The sequence below is a fragment of the Mustela nivalis genome (genome assembly GCF_964662115.1).
Source record: "Mustela nivalis genome assembly, chromosome: X".
Lineage (NCBI taxonomy): Eukaryota > Metazoa > Chordata > Mammalia > Carnivora > Mustelidae > Mustela > Mustela nivalis.
The window spans coordinates 95,278,190-95,302,057 of NC_139040.1; the positions used below are offsets into that span (position 1 = coordinate 95,278,190).

At 40.6% G+C, this 23,868-nt stretch overlaps 1 protein-coding gene across 10 annotated transcripts in view; it reads left to right on the top strand.

Annotated features, from left to right (window-relative positions):
* Positions 1–1,054: 1,054 nt before the first annotated feature.
* The window catches only part of EFHC2 (EF-hand domain containing 2), a 246,184-nt gene continuing 223,370 nt past the window's right edge, over positions 1,055–23,868 (top strand). For 2 of the 10 annotated variants that reach the window (XM_082718227.1, XM_082718230.1), the window contains exons 1-2: positions 1,861–1,999; positions 18,533–18,746. In XM_082718227.1, the coding sequence (XP_082574353.1) occupies positions 18,642–18,746 (105 nt within the window). In that variant the 5' untranslated portion in view covers positions 1,861–1,999; positions 18,533–18,641. Of the gene's footprint in view, positions 1,361–1,513; positions 1,725–1,858; positions 2,000–2,365; positions 2,849–18,532; positions 18,747–23,868 lie in introns of those variants that run through there. The other 8 variants (XM_082718229.1, XM_082718228.1, XM_082718231.1 and 5 more) reach the window with 7 other exon arrangements.

The following is a 23,868-nucleotide window of genomic DNA, read 5'->3' on the forward strand; positions in this document are numbered from 1 at the left end:
TAAAATATATCTACATCTGTTAACATGTAGAAATCTCAAAAAAATCTTAGGTGGAAAAAGCAGGTAGCAGCAATTTATAGTGCGAAATTTATAAACATAGAGAACAGTAATGTATGTTGTAAACAAAGAAAATGGTGACGTATGTTGTGAAAATTAGTAAAGGGAAACCTCACTGAAATGGAGTTTGGGAGGTTAGAAGAGGGAGCTGGTACCACTTGATGTCAATTACAGGAAGAATTGTCAGTTACAGGCCCCAGCAGAAGAATTCTCAGCTGAAAGAATGATCAATTACGGACTCTAATAGGAAAAAGCTGTACATTGTATCTCCTGTAAGAAATCAACTACCCCTGCAGTTCAGCCAATGGGAAACCCTAATCACTCTGAACTCTTGCTTTTCTGCAATGGACTTTTGTTCAGAACAACCCCTCCCAACTTCCTCCTTCTTCCCCATAAAGTAACATTTCTCCCCTTTGTTTGTTAGACTGACTCAGGGTTTTGCTGCAGCTAGAATGTTCCAAATTGGAATTCTTTGCCATTCCCAAATTGCAATTCTCTGCCTTTCCTGAATAAATCCATTCTTGGTGTTAAAATAACTTCTATTTTTAAGGTTAACATTGTCGTGAATGAGAAAGGAGATAGAGTTCCTGCCTTGGAATAATTTGGCATTTGAAAAAAGTCAAATGAGTATGATTACAATTCACTACCACCGAAGCCACAATGACAGGGCCCCTAATACAGATGGAGGAGTGGAGAAGACGAAGGAATATTTCCCAGAAATGGCAAAGCCTTCCGTGTCTTTTTCCCACACTGAACCAAGTCCTGAATAATAAGAAGGGGTTACCCAGATGAAAGGAAGGAAGGGTGTTTCTAGCAGATAGTGACATTGGCAAAATCCACAGGAGAGAAACCAGAGAGTCCTGTTTGGAAACTACCAGTGGTTTCTCAGAGCTGGGGCGGGCGGGGGGTGGGGGCAAAGAAAGCTACAATGGTATTGGAAGGCAACCCCGGACATAGGTATCACGAATTATAAGAGTATGGCTCTGGAGGGAAGATCAGTTAGTGTTGTTTTTTTGTTTGTTTGTTTTGTTTTTTTGGTGGTGGTTTTAAAGAAAACCAGGCAGGAAATAATGGGGTCTCAGCCGAGCAGGAGAGAGGGGTGACTGAGAGATACCAAAGTGTCTGAGCATTATGACTCAGGGAGCGGCTGGCGGTAGGTGAGGGGAGATGATTCCAGGAGGTTCCTGGCCTGGGCATCTTGGGTGCATGATGGAAAGACGGGCGCTGCGTTTTGTGCCACCTACCCCCGCCCCGGCTACCCTGATGAGACCAGGAACAAGCACCTTACACACGTTTAGTTCAGGTATAAAAATGTACAGGAGGAGGACTGAACGGGTTTTCACGGTGGGTGGGGTGGGGGTGGGGAGTGTGGTTTTGGATGCATCTCGAACGTTTTAACTACAAAATGAAAGCTAATGTAACTGTAACATTAGGCGGTGCTAACATTTCTGAGATCGCGCGGATGTCACATTGTTTTCTGCACTTTTCTGTGTTTGAACGAAATGTAATAAGCCAATGGCCGAAGAATGCGGTTAGAATCGGAGGAGCCTAAGCTCTAGAAAGGGGTTAAACCAGAAAGCGGCGGGGGCGGGGAGGGCTGTGGTTGTCTGTCTTTGTGTGCACAGTGCGTGCGGAGAGAAAAGCCTCGGGAGACCGCACTCGGCGGGGTGGGTGAGACTGGGCGTGGGAGGAGGAGCGCCGGGGGGGGGGGGTGAACTTCCTGCCTGGCCCCGCCCCGCCCCCGCCCCCTCCGACTAGCCGCAGCTCCTCCTCCTTCCGTGACGCCGCCTCCCGTTTCTAGGTAACGTGGTGGGGTGGGGGCTTAAACAACGCCGCCGAGAGGTGGCCGCTCCCTGCTGGCCCCTCTTCTCGGCCCCTTGACCCTCGGACGCTGAGAGCCATGGCCCTACCGCTGCTGCCTGGCAACAATTTCAGCCGCAACGTGAGTAGTGAGGGCGCCCGAAGTCAGAGGTCCAGGCCAGAATCTGGGGTCCAGGCGTGGCCAACTCCCCCGACCCTACTCAAGCATCCTCCTGCTGCATTGGGCACAACTTGGACCAAACTTTGTAGGCCAGTGGAACCCTTATTCTCTGTCTCCTCTTCCCCCAGTCTAACTGCATCTGGTTGCTTTTAACTACAGCAGATACATAAGTAGATTCTTCATGGGGGGCAGGACCCGCGAACGTAGCCAGGGGTAGTGAAGGTGGTAACAGCCATCGCTGAGCGTGTAAGCTATGACAGGTGCCATGATTCAGTCGCCTCTCACGGCATTTGCTGCTTAGATCCTATTTTTATTCCCATTTTACAGTTGAGGAAACTGAGGCATGGAGAAATGAATCACTCCCTGAATGGCCAGAGTTACAAAGCTTCAGTGTGAAATTGGGTTTCTCCCAGGCAACCTGTCTCCACAGCCCAGGTGCCTAGTCATTGTCCTTGAAAGCCCGTGTGGAAGAAATAGAGTTGCTGTTACTAAAGCAAAGAAACCTGGGCCCCTGGAGGCTGTTGAGGCTGAGAGGTAACCAGGGTTCCACCAGTCTGTAAAGTTCTGTCCTAAGCTTTATAGAGTGAAGCCTCCAAACTTGGAGTTTTTTCCTCGCTGAAGACTGAGAGGAGCTTATTTCAAAAGAAGATGAAATTACAAAACAACACAACACGACAACACACAAAAAAACCCTGAGCACCGAAGAATCTTGTCTGTAATAAATAGCCCCTTATTTAAACAACAGCAGAAAAGTGATTCGTGTTTTCCTGTACATTTTCCTGGGGGTTGCAGTTGCGTCTCCAGAAGAAGGTAGGTGATAACACGGGTGGGAGGGAACTCCAGGGAGCCCCTCAAGGTGTTTGTGTAAAGTTCTGGTTAATGTAGAGCACAGGCAGCGGATTGAATGAAGCCTTTGCGGATTCCAAAGTGTCTGCTTCCAAGTTGTTGGCCCTAAAGTCCCAGTCCTTTGTAGCTTCAGGCCACTGAATTCTGACCTCCACGGGTCGGTTGGCCTGACCGAGTTGCTTGTTGAACCGTGATTTGTGTAATTTTTTGGTTGATGGGTAAAGGCTGGCTTTCCCACCCAGCTTCACCCTTTGCTAAGCTTCAGCCAGCCATATCAAGAAGGAGGACCCCAGAGAGGAAGGCTACTCAAAAAGATTCCAGAAATAAAAAAGCATGTTATGTAGGAATAATTTTAATAAAAATTGAAAGCAGAGCCCACGGCTTGGGCCCTGCAAGGCTTTAGATGACCGATGACCCCCTCCTAAGAAGCACCTAGCTCCGACATGCAGTGATGAAGAGTAGCACTTTCATGAGAGATTTTAAAATCCGTGAAGCTGTACTGAGTGTACTTTGTTTTGTCTTTATTGGGAAGTACAACAAGTGCAGAGAAATGCATAATGGATGAACACCAAATGAACATCAGGAAATGAAGTATTAACTGGTACTCCAAAAGCCTCTCCCTTTTTTTTGAAATTATTTTTCCCCCAAAGATTTTATTTATTTACTTATTTGACAGAGATCACAAGTAGGCAGAGAGGCAGGCAGAGAGAGAGAGGAGGAAGCAGGCCCCCCACTAAGCAGAGAGCCGGATGCGGGGCTTGATCCCAGGACCCTGAGAGCATGACCTGAGCCAAAGGCAGAAGCTTTAACCCACTGAGCAACCTAGGTGCCCCCCAAAGCCTCTCTCTTGATTGGGGCTATCAGATTGAGCAGATAAAAATACGTGTCCCCAGTGCTGCATGGGACCCACTTAGACTGAAAGCTTGCTTGTTGTTGATCTCAAATTCAAATTTAACTGGACATCTTGTATTTTGGGGGGCAACCCCGCCTATCACTCTTTCTGGTCATTAACCCCTTTGCTTTTACTGTCCAGAATTAACTATCCTGAATGCGGGGACTTCTTATCAGTGTGAATGTCTGGTGTTCTTTTGTGACTGACTTGTGTTTAGCTCAGTATTATGTTTGTGAGATTTGTTCATCGGGCTGTCTCTACAGGTAGTTTGCCGATTTTCCTTGCTCTGTAGTATTCCACTGTGTGAGTATGACATCATTTATATATCCGTAGATAGAGATAAGGCTTGTTTGGGGTTATTAAGAATAGTTCGCTGTGACTATTCTTAATCACGTCTGTTGGTACAATTGCTGGATCGTAATGGCTTTCATTATGTTCTGCTTTAGTGGACGCTGTCAAAGTGCTTAAACCAATTTAAATCCCCAGCAGCGCCTTATGTTCCTATCTTTCCACATCCTGAGACTTGATATGGCTGGACTTTTAAACTGTAGTTATTTCTATCAGCAAGTATAGGGAAACTGTAGTTCCAATATGTACTTGCCTGATTCCTAATGAACTTGAGCACGAGTTACTGGTCACTTGGGTATTCTCTTTTGTGTAGTACTTGTCTCTTGCCTACTCTTTCTGTTGGTTTGTGTGCCCCCCCCTTTTTTTTCACTTAGGAAATGTAGAAGTTCTATATAGATTTTGGACGTGACTCTCATCTGACATCTGTGTTGGCAAATATCTCTACTCTGTGGCTGGCCTTTTCACTTTTTTTTAAAAGATTTTATTTATTTATTAGAGAGAGAGAATGAGAGAGAGCGAGCAAGCATTAGAGGGGGAATTTCAGAGCTCCCTGCTGAGCAGGGAGCCCGATGCGGGACTGGATCCTGGGACTCCAGAATCATGACCTGAGCTGAAGGCAGTTGCTCAACCAACTGAGCCACCCAGGCACGCCAGCCTTTTCACTTTCTTAGTGGTGTTTTTGATGAGTAATTGTTCCTTTAGCGATTTTTTTGGTTCTTTAAGAAATTGCTCCCTATGTCAAGTTCATTATGGTATTTTTCTGTGTTGTCTTCTGGAAATTTTGTTGTTTTTACCTTTCACATTTAGATTTCTAATCTAGTAGAAGTGTGTGTGTGTGTGTGTGTGTGTGTGTGTGCGCGCGCGCGAAAAATTATGGATCAGGTTATATTTTTTCCTATATAGCTATTCATTTGACCCAGAACCATTTGTTAACACAAGTTAACTGAGTAAGTTTTAAAGATCTTACTGGCTCTATGCCATGATTCATGAATTGACAGTATCCAGTGGAGCAGAGAAAAAAGAGCTCTGAAGAGCTCTCCCAGCAAGACATTTTTATGGGGGGGGGGCGTTACAGTAGGCAAAAATTGGATTGGTTACTATAAGGTTACTATGGGGTATGATAGCAAGGGCTTTTTAGGTAGATTACTTAAGTCATGCTGATCAGGCGATTCATGATTGCCTTGTGTAAGGTTCAATTTCTGGGACAGCCAAAACTGTAAGTTAAGTTTCAGTTTGTGGCATGGGGCTTAGCATGATCAATTCTACTTAGGGCCTGTTGTTTTATCTTTAACACATTTTTGGAAAAGACCACCCTTTCTCTACTTCTATGCAGAGCTGCTACCTTTGTTATAAGTATCCAAATACATGTAGGGCTGCTTCTAGATTTGTGAATGTACTTAAAAAATTATTTACTTTATGCCTCAGACAAATAGGGATGTGTGTGCGTGTAAATTAGGGAATGATAGTATACTTATTAGATATCTTAGGCTGTCATTTAACAGATTAGTATTTATATATGGAGAGTCCTTGTATGTGCCCAAATCAGATGGCTATATTTACATTAACCTTGGTACTGACTGTGTTGCCAAAAGACTAATATTATTTAAAAAACTTGTACTTAGTTAAAAGATCAGATGTTCTCTGGTGCATAGAGTGGTCAAAAATTCAGTAGAGACAAATCTGGCTTTTTTGTTTTTAATCATTAGGCCCTCCCCCCCATTACAGAGCCGTGCTTGCTGAATTACATTATCAAGTGAAAAACCTTGGCCTCCTGGAGACAGCATAATTATTGGCTGTTTGGGTTTAAAATTATAACACAAGCTAACTTTTACTGCTTTTCTTAGAAATTAAAAAGGAACTTGTTTCTCCCCTTAATTAGCTGCTGATAGTCAGTCCTGAGCAATAGATTGATTTCAGCCCACAGCTAGGTGATGTGCAGCCCGTATTTCTATCTCTGAAATACAACAAGTATTGTGCTTCCTAAAATATAAGCACCTGTACCACTGATGACATTAAAATTATTTTGATGTGAATTAATTGAAAACCTTAGGGAAAGGTCACAGATAAATTCCAGACACACGGTATCTTTTTCCAGCAATGTACATGCTGGATTTATTTTGAGCTAAGAGAATCTCAGGCATATTGTCAAAAATAATAGGATATTAAAGTTAAAAGGGACATTTCCAGCCAAAGCTGAAAATCTTTCCTATAGCATTTTGGACAGATGTTTGAATAGCTGATCCTGAATGCCCCTAATGAATAATGAGGATTACACTTTGTTTTTTATGAAGCTACCTTGCCACCATCTTGACTTGTTGTCAATAGTCCATCTCTACTTTGTAATGAAGCAACTGTTTTCCTTAGAAGAAAATAAAATATTTGAATTCACAGTAGTAGAATAAAACAAAAATTCAGAATCTCTCTGTCTCTCTTAGAAAAGGGTGTGGGCAATACCTTGAAATTTATTTTTATCTAGAGTAATATAAGACTACTTATATAAGGAAATAAGGTTCTTTGGGAAATTTACCAGCAATTTAAATGGTGAACAGCTGAAGGACACACTATGAGGAATGCATAATATACAATCTGACTTCATCATGGGATGGTAGATAAATCAATTTAAATTTATCACAATGACAAAGATAATCATAAAACAATGACTTCATGCACAGGATGGAGGTTTTTCCTGATCTAAAATTCTGCTTACAGATTTCTGGTCATATTCTTAGTGGTCAATTCCATTGCCTTAAAATAACCTGCATCAGGTGCAAACCCTTATAAGATTAGTTTAATGAATCATGGCCAGCATTTAAAAAAAAAGAAACAAAATTGACTACAAAATAATTTTTAAAAAAATCAAAGTAATGTGTGATGACATGGGAACAGTAAGCATTCTTCCGTGAACTTTTTCTTTCCGTCATATGAGGCATGTGAACTGGGTTGCACTCAAACCTGTTTGTTATTGTGGTTGCAGAGTGTGAAACACGTTCTCATTAGAGCTGTCTCCACCAGTTCATGCTGTTTTCAGCACGTTTTCAATTCAGTTTTCTGTTTTCAGTTCAGTACTTCAGTTTCCTTCCAGGCCAGGTCTAGTCTTTTACCCTTCTAGAAGCTTCAACTGAGCCTATCAGATTTTTTTTTTCTTAAATTGCTGTAAAATTCACATAACATAAAACTGACCACTAGCCATTTGAATGGGTATCATTCACTGGCATATGGTACCTTCACAGTGTTTTGCACTGATCACCTCAACGAGTTCAGAGATGTCTTCATCCCAGATTTCAATCTCTATCTCAGAGGGACTTGGAAAGGTCTTTCAGCTCTCAGGGACCTCCTATGTATAAATGATTAGCATGATCCATGACTTGTAGATGTAATGATTCAGTAATAATCGTCTCTTCTGAGTAAAGAGTAATAGGTTTCTGTGGGTTTGTTAATTTTGGTCAACTTAGTGACCTGCTCTGTGTGGTTTCCCTTTCCTGCAAAGGATATCAACTTTAATGCAGGGTTGGGGGGAGGTGGTACATAGTGGAGGAAACTTCAGGGTTTTTTTCCCCTTACTCTAAAATTTCTTACTTTCCCCTTATCCAAGTAGGCCTAAAAATCCTCGTAGTTTCTATTATTGAGGGCCCTAGTAAGATATGATGTGTGGTATGTGGGATCAGCAAAAGTAGTTTTCTCCCCTATTTGAAACTAAAAATGACTTCTGGCCAGCTTTTCCTGAAAAACAAATAGGCAATCAAGCCTATCTTACCTTTCTTTCCTTTTTATACACTTACACATTTAGAAAATTCATAAAGCAGCATAATGCATTTCTGTTCAGTAACTGTTTTAATCCAAGATGGGATTTATTTTTAAAAGGCTCAGTTGATTTAATTTAAATAGATGTTATAAATTCATTTTCATTAATGCTGTTTACAACATGAAAATACATTGACAATGTTAAATAAGTTACTAAAACCATATGGCAAAGCGATATGAATAAAAATATAGCCTAAGACATGAGACTTGAAAGTTAAGCTTTATGAGGTGTCTGGGTGGCTCCATAGGTTGAATGTCTGACTCTTGGTTTCGGCTCAGGCTATATGGTGTTTAGGGTCATGAGATCAAGCCCTGCGTGGGGCTCAGCGAGGAATCTGCTTTTGAATTCTCTCCCTCTGCTCTCCCCCTCCCCCCGCCGTACTCCTGCTTTCTCTGTCTCTCTCAAATAAATCAATCTTTTAAAAAAATATTATTTTCTTAAAAATAAAGAATAAAAATTACCTCTTAAATGTGCCTGTGTTTTGCTCCCTAAATGCTGAATTCTGGGTCAAATTTGAGATAAGCACACGTGGATTTCATTTTCAACTAAAATGAGATTTCTGACTGGACTCTTGATACCTGCTACCAAGGAAAGCTTTGCTTATAGGAATCAGACGTTGAAAAATCACAGCAAAATTGTCACTGCTTCCGTACGAGTGACAGGATACTTGACTTTCTTATCTGTTTGGAACTGGCATATGTATATGTTCAACTTTATAAGCAGTTGCTAAACTGTCTTCCAACGTGGCTGTATCATTTTGCATTCCCATCAGCAGTGAATGAGTGTTGCTATTACTCAGAATCCTCATGAATAGCTGGCATTGCCAGCGTTTGAATTTTAGCTGTTCTAATAAATGTACAGAGATATGTCATCCTGATTGAAACTTTTTTCCCCTGGCAGTTAATGATGTTGAACATCTTTTTTGTGTGCTTATTTGCCACCCATCTATCCTCTTTGGTAAAATTTCTGTTCATGTGTTTTGCCTGTCTTTAATTGGATTATTTCTTTCCTATTGAATTTTGAGAGTTATTTATATATTCTGGAGACAAGTTCATTGTTAGATATATGCTTTGCAAATATTTTCTTCCAGTCCATGGCTTGAATTTTCATTCTCTTAAGGCTAGAAAATATGTGTACATTTTTAAAGATAAAATACAACATGAATCCAAATTGATATTTCCAATGCAAATGAAAGATTATAGAGTTTTTATCTTCTTTGATTCTATAGTTATCTTTTACTTACATTGAGAATCTTGCTTCATGAGGATGTTAGCATGATTTTCTTGTTATTCTACCATAAGTAAAAAATATATATCCATATAATAGTTTCTGATCAATAATAACATTATTAACAATTTCAGTTTTCAAATGGTTTAATACTTCCTTGTAGTTCTTTTGTTTTATATATCCCATTAGGAATATGTGGTCAAATTATTGAGTTTTAATTTCATTTAAATGTTTCTGACAGTATCATTAGGTCCCCAACTTAATACCCAGTTAGGTTCATTCATTTCATTTTGCTTTTGGTTTTTTTTTCTTCTTTTTTTTAATTTAAAAATTTTTAAAGACTATTTATTTGAGGGAGAGAAAGAGGAAAGAGCACAAGCAGGAGGAGGAGCAGAGGGAGAGGGAGGAGCAGAGTCCCTGCTGAGCAGGGAACCCACGTAGGACTGGATCCCAGGACCCTGAGATCCTGACCTGAGCCAGAGGCAGAATCTTAACCATCTGAGCCACCCAGGCACCCCTAGTTTAAATTTTAGATAGTTAACACACAGTGCAATATTGGTTTCTGGAGTAAAATTCAGTGATTCATCACTTATATGGATTTTGCTTTTCTAACTTTAAGAATTTTGGTTTTACTTTAGTGTAAAAATAAACATTTCTGTGGTTTCACAGTCAAATTTACAAAGTGAGGTGCATTCAGGCAGGTATAGCTTTTAACCTTGTCCCTTCAAATCTTTTTGTCTTTCTCCCTTCCCTCTATAAGTAGCTTAACCCAAAACTTTTTTTAATCTTTTCTTTTTCAGGGTGTGGTGCCTAAACAATGAATCTTGGAACACTGAAAAAAAAATTAAATTAACTTAAAAATAAAATAAAATAAAATAATTGTTAAAAAAAAAAAAAGCCCAGCAAATTTTAAAATATATTCCCATGGTCTCTTACTAAACAGATGGTAGCATACCCTATCCATTGTCTTCCAACTTCTGTTTTTCCTTCTAACAGTGTATCTTGGAGACCGCTTCATCGTAGTGGACAGTTTTCCTCATGCCCTTGGAATGTGTCCTCCACTCATAGCTACTTATTCCATTGTGTGGACATACCATAGTTTGTTCAGCCCATCCGCTTTTAATATATAGTTGCGTTATTTCCAGTGTTTTGCTCTAACAAATACTGCTGCAAGAAATAGCCAAAGTTAGGTTTCAAAAGAAACTACGGAAAAAGTAGAATGGCAGCCTGTAGTATGGGAGACGATATCTGCAAAACATCTATGTGATGAAGGACTTCTGTCCCGTGTATATAAAAGGAGTAGAGGATCTGAACAGGTGTTGCTCCAAAAAACTTTTACAAAGAGCCACAAACACTTGAAAAGATGTGCAATATCATTAGTCTTTAGGAAAATTTAGATCAAAACCCCCGTGAGCTGTTACGCTATCCCCGCTGGGATGGCTATAAGGAAAAGACAGTAACTGGTGTTTGCAAGGATGTGGAGAAATTGGAAGCCCCGTCCATTGCTGGTGGGAATACAGAACAGTGCTGCTGCTATGGAAAATGTGTTGTTTCACAGAAGTTTAAAGGTAGAGTTACTGTATGACGCAGCACCCCCACGTATACAAGAGAAGAGACATGTATGTCCATAAAAAACGCAAATGTGAATGTTTATAACATTATTCATACTGGCCCCCAAATTGGGAATAACCCAAATGTCCATCCACTGACAAATGGATAAATAAAATGTGGTATGAGCCATACAATGGAATATTATTTGGCCATAAAAATACTGATACTGTAAACAATATGTAAAAGAGTGCAAGTTGTATGAGACCGTTTGTGTGAAATGTACATCACAGGCAGATCTATAGAGACAGAAAGTAGATTAATGGTTGCTGCAGCCCGTGTTGGGGAGGGGATGAAATGAGGAGTCACTGCTAATGGGTATGAGATTTCTTTTGGGATGATGAATGCATTCTAAAGTTAGATTGTGGGGATGATTGCACAACTTTGCAGTTGTGGTAAACTCTATGGAATTATATATTTTAAATGGGTGAACTTAAAAATATATAAATTATACCTCAATAAAGCTGTTGGAAAATAAATAGCCAAAGAAAGGAGTTGGTGTGGGGCTCCTGGGTCACTCAGTGGGTTAAAGCCTCTGCCTTTGGCTCGGGTCGTGATGCTAGGGTCCTGGGATCGAGCCCTGCATCAGGCTCCTGATGCGGGGAGCCTGCTTCCCCCTCTCTCTGTCTCTGCCTGCCTCTCTGCCTACTTGCAGTCTCTGTCCGTAAAATAAATAAATAAAATCTTAAAAAAAAAAAAAGGAGTTGGTGCGGAATCGCTAGACAAACAAGAGGTGTCTGTCATGCCAGGATCATGGGATCATTTTGATTGAGAGGATTTTGTTACTTGTTACTTTGTTACTTGTTTCCAGTAGCTATTGAAATGTCCTTGAAATCCCATTAATGCAGACTGGGCCAATTCTTGAAGCCGTCATTCATACTTCGGATGTTATTCCATTGCCATTCCTAAATGTTAATGTGGGGTTCAGAAGTTGGAGTCAATTTGGCTGTTTGGGGATCAAACACAGCTAACATTGGTCACTTTTGCCTTCTGTCCCTAACTTTATAGCTATGTCACTTAGGATAGATACTTTTGGCTGTAAGTAACAGTATGCCTGGCTAACAGTGGCTTAAGCCAGATTGATTTTCTCATCAGAAGAACTCTAGAGGTGTGGCAGTTTCAGGTTTAAGCAGTGGCTGATGAATGTCATAAAGGACTCAGACTCTTTTTCTCTCTCCATTCTGCTATCATGAGAATGCTGGCTTTTCATTCTTAGGTCCTTGGCCTCATGGTTGCAAGGTGGTTGCCTCAGTTCCAGACATCACATCTCATAACCATGTTCAAGACAAGTAGGAAGGAGAGGGAGGTGAAAAGGCTCTTATATAAAAAATTAAGTGTTTTCCAGGCCCTCAGTAGATTTCCCGTTTATATCTTATTGGTTAAAATTGAGTTGTGTGGCTTTCCTCTGCTAAAGGGGTATTGGGAACTTGATTTTTCACCATCTTTTTGGAGCTGGGAAAGACAAAAGAAAGTAAATAATGACTTTTGGGAACTAAAAAGTTTGTCTGTTGTCTGCCACACCAGCCACAGACTCAAGACCTGTGAGTCTAGATGCCTCCTCAGCCTTAGCATTTCGTTGTTGGTTTGAGAGAGAGAGAAAGAGACAGAATGAATGGGGGAGGAGCAGAGGGAGAGGAAGAGAAAGAATCCCAAGCAGGCTCCACACTCAGCATGGAGCCCGACATGGGGCTCTCAGTCCCTTGACACTTGAGATCATGACCTGGGCCAAAATCAAGCGTCTGACGCTTAGGGGTGCCTGAGGGGCTCCGTCGGTTGGGGGTCTGCTTTCAGCAGGTCCCTCTGCCTGCTGTTGCCCCTGCTTGTGCGTGCTCTCTCTCTCTCTCTCTCTCAAATTTTATCTCAAATAAATCATATCTTTAAAAAAAAAAAAAAAGAATCTGATGCTTAACCTACTGAGCCACTCAGGTACCCTAGCATCCCTTCCTTTAAAACATTTTTGTTTGCCTTTTTTTTTTTTTAATTTATTTATCAGGGAGAGAGGGAGAGAGAGCGAGCACAGGCGGACAGAATGAGAGGCAGAGGCAGAGGGAGAAGCAGGCTCCCTGCGGAGCAAGGAGCCCGATGTGGGACTCGATCCCAGGACGCTGGGATCATGACCTGAGCCGAAGGCAGCTGCTTAACCAACTGAGCCACCCAGGCGTCCCTTGTTTGCCTTTTTTAATATATAGGTAATACATGAGTATACCACCATTGTAAAAAATCAAGCGATACTCTTCTTTCTTAGCAGTTTTCTTTTTCCGTAATAGAAAACAAGCCTCATACCCCAGTGAAACCAGCATATGCTTGCTGTCTGTCCTTTGAATATATTTTGGACTCCATTATTAAACCACTCAATTATGAGTTTACTTGTCATCTTCCTGACGGCATTCTCGTGCTTCTCCCTGTCCCCATCTAGATCTTAGCCTTCCCTCGGAGGGCAGCTCTACTCCCCCCTTCTCATTCAAGCCTTCCCTGATCATGTCAGCAGGAGCCCTCTGTCTGGCTACAGAACCTTGAACATATCTATATTGTCCGGACCGCCCAGTTCATCCCCTTACTGGCTGGTTGCCCATGTTGTGTTTTGCGTTCTTTACATGCTGTTTTGTGACATTCCTCCGGTGACTGGGAAACTGTGATTGATGGCTCTCTGGGTTGCCCTTCCTTCCCCGGGGCAGGCTCCTAATAGGTGCCTGTTTGCTAACCTCTGTCTGCCTGTAGCAAGCCATGCCTCAAAACTAGGGGGGATAAACACAGTTGGGCAAAATCCTCTCTGGAACTAGCTTTTTGCCTGTGTCTTCCCCTGCTGCCATGGAGCAGAGTAGTTCTTAGGGTAGCAATGGTGACTATAAGAGAGAAAGAAACTCATTTGTTTCTGAGCCTTAAGTAGATTATAAGCCTGTCAGGATGCAAGGCTTCTATCAAGCTGCCAGGATAGCTCAGTGGCCACATACAAGGGGTGACCCCAAGCCTCTCCTGTGGCCTACTGTGCCATGTAGAGGGACAGTTCTCTTCTCCTTGTTGACATCCAGTTTGGCTCTTTGTGGAAGCAGAACACTGTTCTCTGAGCCTTGATGAGGCAGGACCCCCTTAAGAGACCAGTTGTGTGCACATAAAGGGATTTCTTGGGCCATTCCCCGAGTTGATTCTGTTAGTACAGTTGTAGAAAGGGCAAAGTCAACTCTGAGAGGGGAGGGGGGTCCCCAAAGCAAAAGGAAGGGGAACTAGTCATTTTCAGTCCCTCATTAGCCAGGCCCCAGGATGCCTGAATTCAACTTAGCAATTCCTATGTGACGAACAGCCCAGCTTGGCCAGCTGAGGGCCAAAGAAACTTTTTGTTTTCCTAACTATGTGTTTGGCATCTCCAAGGAGGGGATGGTCACAATGGTTAGAGATCTGGGGGAGAACAGGTCCGTTCACTCGGCTTACGGTTCATTTAGACTACCTTTTCTTCGGCAGCCAAGTTTGGCAACTTGATGTTTGTTTTATCATTTATAGGACTATTTCCATCCATCTTATTGTTGTGAGTCATTTATGGCTCATGTGTGTTTCCATTCATACTTCATACATTATCCAAGGGCCCTGTGTGGACTGTCTCCTGGTTTATCAAGGAAAGTAGACCCACTCTTGCCTTTTACTGTTAATTGAAATTTTTATGGAGGAAAATTAAAGATTCATGTGTAGTTCTAAGGAATAATACAGAGCAACCCTGTGTACACTTTACTCAGTTTCCCATTGGTACCATTTTGCAAAACTGGTAGAATAGCACAACCAGGATATTAACATTAATATAATCCACTGATCCCATTAAGGTTTGCCCAGCTTTTATTTTTTTTTTAAGATTTTGTTTATTTATTTGACAGACAGAGATCACAAGCAGGCAGAGAGGCAGGCAGAGAGAGAGGAGGAAGCAGGCTCCCCGCTGAGCAGAGAGCCCGACTCAGGGCTTGATCCCAGGACCCTGAGATCGTGACCCAAGCTGAAGGCAGAGGCTTAACCCACTGAGCCACCCAGGCACCACCCCTGGCTTTACTTATACTCATTTACGTGTGTGCTTTTAGTCTAAATGGTTCATCACATGAGTGGGTTGCTCTTGTCACCTGACAGGAAAGATACAGATCTGTTCCAGCACCACAAGGATCCATCCTGTTTATCTTTTATAACCCCTTCCACCTCCTTCCTATCAACTGCCCCCCCCACCGTGTCTCTGATTCCTGGCAACCCCTAATCTGTGCTCCATTTCTAAAACTTTTTAAGAAGATTTTACTTATTAATTTATTTGAGAGAGAGACTACAAGTGGGGAGGAGAAGCAGAGCGAGAGGGACAAGCTGACTCCCCACTTAGCGTGGAGCTCATAGCAGGGCTAGATCTCATGATCCTGAGATCATGATCTGAGCCAAAATCAAGAGTCAGGTGCTAAACCTGAGCCACCCTGGGTCTCCCCCCTCAATTTTCATTACTTTGAAGATATGTACAAAATGGAATTATACAGTATGTACCTCTTGGGATTATTATTTTTCACTTGACTTAATTTTTTGATGGCTTATCTAGCAAATTGTCCATATCAGTTGTTCATTCATTTTTATTGCTGAGTAGTAGTCCATGTATGTGCCACAGTTTGTTTCACTGTTCACTTGCTGGAGAACATCTGGGTTGTTGCTAGTTTTTGGCTACGAGGGATGCAGTCGCTATGGGCATTCATGTGCAGGTTTTTGTGTGGACACGTGCTTTCATTTTCCAAGATGAATGTCCAAGAGTGCAGCTACTGGATCATAATGGTAATTGCATGTTAAGTTTTTTGAAAAGATTTTATTTATTTCAGAGAGCGAGATAGAGAATGTATGAATGGGGGGTGAGGGGCAGAGACAGAATCTCAAGCAGACCGCACACTGAGCACAGGGCCCCAACGTGGGGGGGGGGGGGCTCGATCCCACAACCCATGAGATCATGACCTGAGCCAAAACCAAGAGTTAGATGTTCAAATGACTGAGGCACTGTGACGCCCCTGCATGTTTAGTTAAAAAAAAAAAAAGAAAGAAAGAAAGAAAGAAAGAAAGAGCCTACCAAACTATTTGTGAGAGCGAATGTACCATTTTACGTTCCCCAGAGCAGTGTATAAACGATCTAGTTTGTCCACATCCTAGTCAGCATTTAGTATTGTCACTATTTTTTATTTTAGCCAATAGGTGTGTAGTGACATCTTATTGTGGGTTTAACTGCCATTTCTCTGATGGCTTATGTATGCATTGCATCTCTTTCCATGTGCTTATTTGCCATCTGTATATCCACCTTGGTGAAATGTCTGTTTATGTCTTTTGCCTGTTTCTAATTGGACTGTGTTTTTACTGTGGATCTTTGAGAATTCTTTATATATTCTAGATACTAGCCCTTCAGCTAAGATGTGATTTGCACATATTTTCTCCCAGTCTGTAGCTCGTCTTCTCATCCTGTTAACTGTCTTTTGCATAGCAAAAAAGTTTCTAATTTTGTTGAGGTCCAATTTATCAATTTTTTCCTTTTATGGATCGTGCTTTTGACGTTAAGTCTAAGAACTCTCTGCCCAGCTCTAGAGACTGAAGTTTTTTTCCTAAAATTTTTATAGTTTTATATTTTATGTTCATGTCTGTGATCCATTTTGAGTTGATTTTTTTTTTTATGTAAGGTCTGATATTTAGGTCAGGATCCATTTGATTTTGTCTTTGACTATCCATTTGTTGAAAATGCTATCCTTCCTCTACTGAATTGCTTTTGCACCTTTGTAAAAACTCACTCGAGCATTTCTTAAAATTTTTATTTATTTATTTATTTTAAAGATTTTATTTATTTATTTGAGAAAGAGAGAGAGAGATATCACAAGTAGGCAGAGAGACAGACGGAGAGGGGGAAGCAGGCTCCCCACTGAGCAGAGAGCCCAATGCTGGGCTCAATCCCAGGACACTGGGATCATGACCTGGGCCAAAGGGAGAGGCTTAACCCACTGAGCCACCCAGGTACCCCTCATTTGAGCATTTTTGAGTGGTATTTTTGGTGTCTATTCTGTTCTGTTGGTCTTTGTATCTGTCTTTCTGCCAGTGCCAAACTGTTTTTATTACTGTGGTAATATCATAAACCTTAATATCAGGTACAGTGATTCCTTCTACTTCAGTCTTCTTTCTCAAGATTCTTCTTTGTCTAGGGCCTGTACCTTCCATACGAATTTTAGAATCAGCTTGTCTATGTCTACAGGTAACTTTGCTGGGATATTGATAGGAATTGCATTAGACCTCTAGATCCTTTTGGAGGAGAATCGGCATCTTTACTATGTAGAGTCTTCTAACCCTTGAACTTGATATGGGTCTCCATTTCTTTAGGTCATTTTTGATTTTTTTAATTAGCATTTTATAATTTTCAACTCACATATCTTGTGTATGTTTCAAATTTCATTTTCTTTGGAGTGATTGTAAATGACATCATGTTTTAAATTTCAGTCTCACGTGTTCATTGTTAGTACATAGAAGTGTGATGGACTTCTGTGTGTTGATCTTGCATCCTGTGACCCTGCTGAACTCAATTACTAGTTGTAGGATTTTTTTTTTTTTGGTAGATCCTATGAAGTTTTTTTATATAAAGAATCTTGAAACCTATAAATAGAGATAGTGCTTTTTCTTTCTTTCTAGTTTGTATCCCTTTAATTTATTTTTCTTGGCTTCCCATGGTGGGTAGAACTTCTACTAATGTGTTGAATGAGTAGAACAGACATTCTTGCTTTGTTCCTGATTTTGGGAGAGCATTTAGTCTTTAACTATTAAGTGTGAGGTTAGCTATAGATTTTTTGTAGATGATCTTTATCAAGTAATTCCCCTATATTCTTAATTATTTGGGGGTCTTTAACATGAATGGGTGTTGCATTTAACAAATGTATTTAACTTGTATTACTTGATATGATCATTTTTCTTCTCCATTTGTTGATATGGTAAATTACATTGATTTTGAAATGTTGACCTAGTCTTGCATAATAAATCTCAGGTGGTCATAGTGTATAATTCTTTTCATACAGTGCCAGACTCAATTTGCTAATTTTTTTGTGGAGGATTTTTACATCTATGTTGAAGAGAGATTTTGGTCTATAGTTTTCTGATTTTGAACTGTCTTCTATGGTATGGTATCAAGATAATATTGACTTAATAAAATAAGCTGGGGATAGTTCCCTCCTCTTTATTTTCAGGAAGAGACTGCATAAACTTGGTGTTAATTCTTATTTAAATATTGGGCAAAATTCTCCAGTAAAGCCGGCTGGGCATAGGGATTTCTTTTTGGCTTTAGTTGTAAATTCAGGTTCTTTAAAGGTTACTCTTCAGATTATTTCATCTTGGCTGAGCTTTGGGAGTTTGTGGTTTTGAGAAATTGGTTCACTTTTTTAAGTTGTTCAATTTATGTGTGTAAAGTTGGTCAGAGTGTTCCCTTACTATCTTTTTAATGGCTATGGCATCTATTAAAATATCCTATTTCATTTCTGTTATTGGCGATTTGTATCTTAACTCTTTTTAAAAGCTTTTTCAGTCTTGCTAGAGATTAATTTTATGAATATGTATTTTTTGAAGAACAAGTTTTGTGTTTGACTTTCTCGATTTTACTGTTTTTTTTTTTTTTTTTAATTTTGCTGGTTTCTGCTCTAATCTTTATTATTCCCTTCTTTGGGCTTTTAAAAAAAATGATTTTACTCTTCTTTTTCTAAGTAGGAACATAGGGGATTGATTTGAGACCTTTCCTCATTTCTTTTTTTTTTTTTTTCAGATTTACTTATTTTCTAGAGAGAGAGTGAGAGAGCAGTGTTGAGGGGCAAGGGCAGAGAGAGAGGGAGAGAGAACCTCAAGCAGATTCCTCACTGAGCGTGGAGCCTGACATGGGGCTGGATCCCACGACCCTGAGATCACGACTTGAGCTGAAACCAAAAGTCGACCGCTTAACTGACTGGACCACCTGGGTGTCTCCTTTCCTTATTTCTAATGTAGGTATTTAGTGCAAATTTCCCCCTACTGTTTTAGGTGCATTCCACATATTTTGATATGTTGCATTTTCATTTTCTTTCCATTCTACCTATGTTTAAAAAAATTTCTGAGCTTTCCTTCTTGACCCATATACCGTTGAAAAGTGTGTTGTTTGATTTCCAAACATTTAGAGGTTTTTCCTGTTGTTCTTCTGTTATTAATTTCTAGTTCATTGCCATTATCATCAAATACAATCTGTATGATCTTAATTCTTTTGAATTTGCCAAAGTCGCTTTTATGGTCTGGAGTATGGTCTAACTTGGTTATTGTTCCACACACACTTGAAAAGAATATGTATTCTGCTCTTGTTGGGTAGAGGGTTCTATATAAGTCAATTAGGATCTGTTGGTTACATGTGTTGGTTGCCCAGAGGTTTGCTGAAGTCCCCAACTGTAATTGTGGATTTATCTATTTCTCCTTTAACTTTACTGGTTTTGCTTCATATATTTTGATGTTTTGTTATTTGGTGCATACACATTTAAGTTTGTTGTGTCTTTCTGGTGGATTGATTCTTTTATCATTATATAAAGGCTCTATTTTCTCTAGTAATTTTCTTTGCTCTGAAGTCTAGTGTATCAGTTACTGATAGAGCCACTTTTGCTTTTTTTTTAAATTAGTATTTGCCTTTTGTATCTTTTTCATATCTTTACTTTTAACTGATTTCTGTCCTTGAATTTGAAGTGAGTTCCCTGTGATCAGCAAGTAGTTGGCCATGCTTTATAAATTCACTCTGCAAATCTGCCTTTTGATTAATGAATTTGGTTATTTACATACAAGGTGGGTTTTGGTGTGTTAATGATTATGTCTGATATATTATTTCTGTTTTCTGTTTCTTTCCTCTGTTTCTTTTTTCTGCTCTTCCCATGGGATACCAGAACTTTTTTGTTGTTGTTGTTAGGTTTCCATCTTGATTTATTTATAGTGTTTTGGAGAGTATAGGCTTAATTTTTTTTTATTATGGAAGTATAATTGACATGCAATGTTATATTAGTTTCTGGTGTTCAATATAGTGACTAAGTGGTATAAATTTCCAGTTGTAAAATAAATAATGCACAGGGATGAAAAGTAGAGCATAGAGAATATAGTCAATAATACTGTAATGATTGCGATGCCTGGGTGGCTCAGTCAGTTAAGCATCTACCTTTGGCTCCGATCATGATCCCAGTGTCCTGGGAGCCCCCACGTTGCAGTCCCTGCTTAGTAGAAGGCCTCCTTCTCCCTCTCCCTCTACTGCTCCTCCTGCCTGTGTTCTCTCACTCCCTGTCTCTGTCAAATAAATAAATAAAATCTTAAAAAAAAATTATACTGTGATAACCTTGTATGGTGACCACACTGTGGTGACAGTTACATGATAGAATTGTCAAATCACTATGTTGAGGGTTTCTCTTAGTATAGTTACATAGTGGTTGTTCTGGATCTTACAGAATATATGGATGATTTACATAGACTGTGGTCTGTAACTATCAGCATTCTACTACTACAAATGAAGCATGGAAACCTCACTTATGTTTAGGTCCCTATACCTTTCCCACTTCTCAATATTATTGTTACAAGTATTGGATTATAATTTTTGCTTCAGTCGTTGCTTTTGTGGGATCAGGGACTACTGATGCAGATTTTCAGATTCTAGTCCCAAAACACAGTCTGCACAACTGCACAATCACTACCCCCTCCCACCCTTGGGCCTCTGTCATCTACTGTCCTCACAGCTCGGGGACACATCTGACTCTGCCCCTTGAAAGTCTTTAGCAGTTCACCAAATCTAGCTGGAAGGTGTGCTTCCCTTGTATCTCACCCCTCTACTCTAACCCATCATTTTTGAATCCATGGCTATTACCCCCAGACTGCTGGGGGAAGGAGGGAAGTCTGTGTTGCAAGCACTTTGTTTTTTCATGCCATCTTCTTTGACCCTCAGCTTGCATCAGATACTGTGCTAGCTGGCGTGTTATTATAGGGGTGTTGAACTTGGGGGTTGGGCGCTCAAGTCATCATTCTACCCCTAGCATGCTGACGCATGCGCACACCCGCGCCCATGCATTCATGAACCTCCATTCCCTGAACAACTCTCTTGTTTTACCTTGAGGTAGACTTTCCTCCGTAATATCCTTTAAGAAGGTACCAGGCCAGGTCATGAACTCCTGGTTTCTGTCTCCAGGTACATTGCCCATGTGTATACCCCTCACAGCTGCCTTTGTATTTTCCATTCTTTCAGTCTTCTCAGTGGAACCAGTGGCTGCTCTTCATAAATTCAAGAATTAATTTCAGCTAGATCCCTTAGTTCAGTGAAGGTGATAAATTTTACTAATATTTGTTGTGCTCAGAGTTTGAGAAGAGATTTTTTTTTGTCAATGTATAAAGAAAATTACCCATTAGGTCACTTACTCCTCTTACTTTGTTTAAAAAAAAAAAAAAACCTACTGCAGTCAAGCACAGCTTTTAGAAACTAAATGCATTAGTATGTTATGCTTTCTACTGTGAATAATGGAATACCTGATTAATAGAGGCTTAAAGAAGCAGGGATTTATTTTTTTTTTTTCGCTGAGCCAGAAGTCTGGAGGTCAGTGGCTACTGGCACACATTTAAAGGCTCAATTTTGAGCCACCATTTCCGGTGTCCTCCCCATGATCCCAAGGTGGCTGCCACAGCTCTAGGCATCATGTATACATCTCAAGGCAAAAAGGGATGAGCTAGGGGCAGTGTCACTTGTCCCTTGGCTCAAGGGGACAAAATCCTTTTCCAGAATCCCAGAACAGACTTCTGAAAAGGAGGCTGAGGAAATAAGTGGAGTATTTTGGCTTTTCTGGCTTCTAAATGGAGATAGGCAAGGGAGAAGCAATTTGGGTAGGATGTACTGATCAACTGTAATCAGCCAGTGATTTTAACCGACTTTGCTGGGGAAGCCTTTAGAATTCTTTTTATTGATTGGTGTTTTGAACTGAATTATTTAGAGGAAAAAAATCAGTTTTTTGAGGAAGGGGCTGCACCTTTCTTTAGATCTTATTGACCTTTATCTGCTACTCTATTGATTTAAATACCTTATTAAATATACTAAAGCAATGTCACTATTCTATTGAGCTGATGGCTGAGCACAATAATTTTCCAGCTTATGTTTGGAAAGAGAAGAAAATTAGCTGAAAAAAAAAACGTTTGAAGGTTACTTTAACTTGGCTTTTTTATTTTTACATTTGGACTTTGTTTTTGAGTGATTTAGCTTTATTAATAAGTAATGATAGCTTTCCTGCTCTTTCATGCACTCCAAGATCCCACTCTGCCTGAGGCAATTTCGTTGTTATTTTCTCTGGGAGGTTCATAGCATCTACTGAGTGACTTTTTTGCTCTATAAAAGTACAGAAAAGAAGAAAAGAGAAAATGTGTTCCTAAAATAAATATGATATGAAGGGAGGGGGGAAAAAAAAACCCAAAACTATTCATGGAATAGAAGCAAACTAGAACCAAACTTGATCAAGCAGGAATATCTGAGAATGATCATTTTAGATAATTCTATATCCTCTTTTCCATTAACCTTTGAAGGCAGAAAAGTAAGTTGTCAAGAACGGACATGGAAATAGGAAATTCGAACTCGCTATCTTCAGTCCTTAGGTTTCCGGTAATTGTTGGTAACTGGGAAGGGCTTTCAACAGCACTCTCGAATACCTGTTCTGGTTTTGAGGAAGGGGTGATGAAAACTGCTATTAATGTTTAGATCCCTTTAGCTCATCTCTTGGTGGTCCTGGTGGTCATTTGCGTTAGTGTATTTGTCAAATTAAAAGTGTTAATTCAGGGGCGTCTGGGTGGCTCAGTGGGTTAAAGCCTCTGCCTTCGGCTCAGGTCATGATCCCAGCGTCCTGGGATCGAGCCCCGCATCGGACTCTCTGCTCAGCAGGGAGCCTGCTTCCTCCTCTCTCACTGCCTGCCTTTCTGCCTACTTGGGATCTGTCAAATAAATAAAAATTTTTAAAAAGTGTTAATTCAACCTTGGTGATGTAAACAAGGGGAGCTCTAGCACATTCCTTGAACAGGCACAAACAGCGCAAGGTCCCATGTTTAAAGGCTCACATCTTGAGTTTGCCTCCTGGACGAAGCACTTAACAGTCACCCACAGCAGCTGAGTGACCTTGGGCAAATGACTTAAACCACCCCCGCACCCCCAACGCCCCCCCACACCCCCAACGTGTCTGAGTATCCTCATCTACAAAATGGGAATAATGACAAAGCATTCTCCGAGATTCGCTCTGAAATGAAGAGGATCGAAGGCTTTTAAAGTACTTGAAATGGTGCTGGGCACGTTGGCTGTTACGGTCACAGGAATGATATTCATATCCGCGAAGACAGGCTTCCAGCTTAGGGTGGCCCTAATGAGCTGTCAGTTTCTTACCAAGCACCTCACTCTTCCTTGACTTTGTCATGTGGTTGTCAAGCATCTGGGCTTCTCCAGGCAGCCCAGAAAGAAACAGCGAGATTCTGACGTGCCGGAACTGAGAAGGAGAGATTAGAAATGGATAAACACCGGGTGTGGTGCATAAACAATGAATCTTGGAACACTGAAAAAAATAAAATAAAATTAAGATGTTAAAAAAAAGAGAAAGAAATGGATAAACAACTCACGATACTAATGACTAGAGGCTGCTTCTCAGTTTGGCTTAGCTTTATGGCTTCCGTCGTGTCCCTGACAATTCGCTGACTATTCAGTAATCAATCTGAGCGTGTGATAAAGTTGCTCTTCTAATTTTTAGCAACAGGGAAGGGGCTGGTGGTATCAGCTATTAATTTGAAGTGAAACATCAAGGTGAGTCTGGATCTCGCAGCCATGGTGGGACCCGGGGAGTTGAGACACGAAGGGAGCACGGTTTCTGGGGATTATTTATTCCTCACTTTGTCATTCACTAAGACCTTTGTCCAGTTTGGGACTGAGACTAAGTACCATATTGCAGTCACTGGGGCAAGGGACAGGTTAACAAGTGGTCCTAAGAGATTACATCAGCAAATGTCAAGTGCACGTGCGTGTCGGGAGAAGCAGACATTTGAAACAAGTGCCGTATGGACTTTCACGTCATACCCAACAAATCCTCGAGCAATTAGTTT